Here is a 3,299-nt window from a genome sequence, read left to right as displayed (position 1 = left end):
TCTTGAACCCGCAGGCTCAGGCAATTCGCTCACCTCAGCCTCCCAAAGCGCGGGATTACAGGCTGAGCCACCGAGCCCGGTTTATCCTCCCCTTTTAATCCATTGTCTGCAATGTAGCCAGAGTCATGTTTTAAAAATACAACTTGGAATTTTCACGGGACTTCCTCACCACAAAATTAGTAAGTGGTGGAGCCAAGATTTGAATTCCTTATGTCATGCTCCTCATGGGGCTGGTGTTATATAGGGATTAGAAAGGATCTGGGTCATCTCAAGGTAAGTGGGACACGAGCATTGCCAGAAATGCATGTTTGTGTGTATCTGACAACGCCATCAACTTGTCTGATATTGGTTTGTTTTTTTGTAGGTGCACGGGGTTCATATTCCAAAAGGTTGGAAAGTTGGCTGCAACAGCTGTGGGTGGTGGATTTTTTCTCCTTCAGGTCTGTATATAAAATGATCCTAGGTATTTGGAAATTACATTTGCCGATTGAGGAATTTGGCATGGAGAGTTGTAAAGTAGCCTTAGCTGGATTATAGTACAATAGCCCTAGCACTTATTTCCATTTGTTATGATTTTTCTTTTTTTGAGTCAGAGTCTCACTCCGTCGCCCAGACTGGAGTGCAGTGGCCGCTCCCGGCCACCGCAGCCTCGACCTGCCAGACCCCGGCGATCCTTCCGCCTCGGCCTTCCCAGCAGCCGGAATTAAAGGGGCGCACTTCCACGCCCGGCTGATTTTTTTAATTTATGGTAGAGATGAGGTCTCGCCAAATTGCCCAGCTGGGTCTCGAGCCCGCGGACTCAGGCAATCGACTCACTTCAGCCTCCTAAAGCGTGGGATTACAGGCTGAGCCACCGAGCCCGGCTTCCATGTGTTCTTTTAAATGCTAGTGACCATTTGATTAAATTGTATTAATTATACTAGTAAATGTGATTTACTGGCCACAGTTTATTTCCTCATTTGAGGACAGAAATAACACATTCCTCATTATAGCTCCTCTAACAGTTTTTAAGGCCCGCTGAAATATTAAGCAGATGTGACTTCAAAAATATAAAGTGTAATGCAAGTGCCCTGTGATGTGCTAATATATTCAGTTTTAAATAGGGGACATTGAACATTTGATGAGAATTGACAGCTCTGTGACAGTGCAGTGTTTGATATCAGAACTGCTGGGTGCTGGTCCTCTGAGACTGCTGCAGGAGAGACTAACAAGGAAGACTTGAAAAGGAAGAGAGAGCAGCTTCTCCCAAAACAAAAGAAAATGGACATTGGATTTCATCGGGCACATGCTTCTTAGTTTTGTAGCATTGGTGTTCAAACTTGCCTCCACATTGGAATAACCTGGGAGTTTTGACAGAATACTGCTGTGCACCAGTTAACACTTTCAGCAAGAGTGTATGAGTGTTTATTTCTCCACATACTTGTCAAAACTGGACTTTTTCAATCTTTTAATTTTCTCTACTCCGATAAAAATTAGCTCATTATTTTAATGTCCATTTTCTTGGTTACTTGTGAAGTTGAAATCTTCATTTTCTTGGCCACTTCCTTCTCTGAATTGTCTTTATCCATTTTTCAAGTAGGGTTTCTTTTTCACTGATCTTTATAAGAAATTCACTTTTTAAATGAGCGTTCATGTTTTGTTTTTGATACATATTGCAAGTATTTTCTCCAGTGTGTTTGGGTAGCTGGTTGGTGGTAAAACTTCCCCTTTATGGTCCTGCAGTAGGGACTGGAGGAAGAGCAGCAGTGTGCGAGGAGACTCCAGAAAGGTGGAGAGTTTCGGTTTTAGATATCCAGGTAGACAAGCCTTACCAAAATTTGGTAGAGAGAAGTGATATTGATAGGGGATTGATTGATGGGCTATCATCATTCTCTTCATTCTCTCCATCAGAAAACTACATACGTGAATCAGTTTTGTCCTGTTCACAATTTCTTGATGAAACTTTTCACTGAGCTTTAGTGTTTGTGCCCACTGTTTTTATCAAGGGAAATAGGTATATGCTGTATGTATATTTGGATGTGCCTCTCCTAGTACATGTTATATGAAGTTGATCATGAGAATCTCCGTGTGGCCGTACAGTAGATTCTTTTCTGAGCAACAGGCACCTTCTGTTGAGCAACAGTGATTACTGCTGACAGCTTTGCTCTGTCACATTATCAAGAAACTTAGGGATACTCGTGGGCACATTGACTTCTCAGAGCTGCCCTATGGAAACATTTGTGTTGGCTGTAAGTTCCATCTCTTCACCTAACATCTTGACCTCCCTTCCTTGATTTTCATTTTACCATTTTATTTTTTAAGCTAACTTAAAACCTTGTAAAGGGAGTAAGTGTATGGATAAACTTAAAGAATTGCTAGCAGTTATTTCTAGTGCCAGGCATAGGGCCTTGCATATAGGATAGATGCTGACTAGATGTTGAGTGAATGTCATCATCATATAAAGACTAAGAAGGCAGCGTCTCCAAAAACAGCAAGTCAGAAGGGTTTTGAGAATCTACTCCATGGTTTACCCTGACCATAACAAGCCTGTGTTTCTCATTTCTTGTTGTCGCTGTTGTTGAAACTGTAGCTTGCAAACCATACTGGGTACATCAAAATTGACTGGCAGCGAGTAGAGAAGGACATGAAGAAAGCCAAAGAGCAGCTGAAGATCCGGAAGAGCAACCAGATACCTACCGAGGTGAAGAGCAAGGCTGAGGAGGTGAGACTTGGTTTGTTTATGTGCAGTGTATGAAGGGTACAGTTGGTTTTGTGTGTATAAAAATGGAGTAGACACACCAGTCTCTCAGTGATGGGCAAGATTTAAACTTTACAAAATTTGACCTTCTGGCTGCAGTTTGCCAACTCCTGATGCACAGACTTGGTACAAGAGGTCCAGCAACCCTCTTAAACTGTATATGCAAAATAATGGTGTGGGGTATGTGCATTTTTCTAATTCATCAAATTACCAAGAGAGTAGTGACCAATAATAATAATAAGGATGTTAAAAACTACTGCCCTAGGAAAAGGCACACATAAGCTATTAATCCAGCCTTTAAAAAAGGAAATTACATATTTAAATAGCTTTCGACCACTTTGAGTTGTGTTTTGTTTTCTTTTTTTTTGAGTTGGGGTTTCACTCTGTTGCCCCAGGCTGAAGTACAGTGGATGATCATGGCTGACCCCAGCCTTGACTTTCTGGGCTCAGGCAATCCTCAGTCTCCTGAGTAGCTGGGACTATAGACGCGCCACCACACCTGGCTAATTTAAAAAAAAATTTTTTTTTTTTAGTTGGAGTCTCACTCTGTCACCCAGACTGG

The 3,299-nt window shown here is 41.9% G+C and overlaps 1 protein-coding gene across 2 annotated transcripts in view; it reads left to right on the top strand.

The window, feature by feature from the left end:
- The window catches only part of FUNDC2 (FUN14 domain containing 2), a 35,057-nt gene that overhangs the window by 18,366 nt on the left and 13,392 nt on the right, over positions 1-3,299 (top strand). For both annotated transcript variants that reach the window (XM_008072256.2, XM_008072255.1), the window contains exons 3-4: positions 365-440; positions 2,570-2,701. In XM_008072256.2, coding sequence (XP_008070447.1) covers positions 365-440; positions 2,570-2,701 — 208 coding nt within the window. The remainder of the gene's footprint in view (positions 1-364; positions 441-2,569; positions 2,702-3,299) is intronic.

The sequence above is a fragment of the Carlito syrichta genome, unplaced genomic scaffold (assembly GCF_000164805.1).
Source record: "Carlito syrichta isolate Samal-C Ts95f unplaced genomic scaffold, Tarsius_syrichta-2.0.1 Scaffold314997, whole genome shotgun sequence".
Taxonomy (NCBI): Eukaryota; Metazoa; Chordata; class Mammalia; order Primates; family Tarsiidae; genus Carlito; species Carlito syrichta.
Note: the sequence above shows the minus strand (reverse complement) of the source record. Positions and strands in the feature narration are given on the sequence as shown.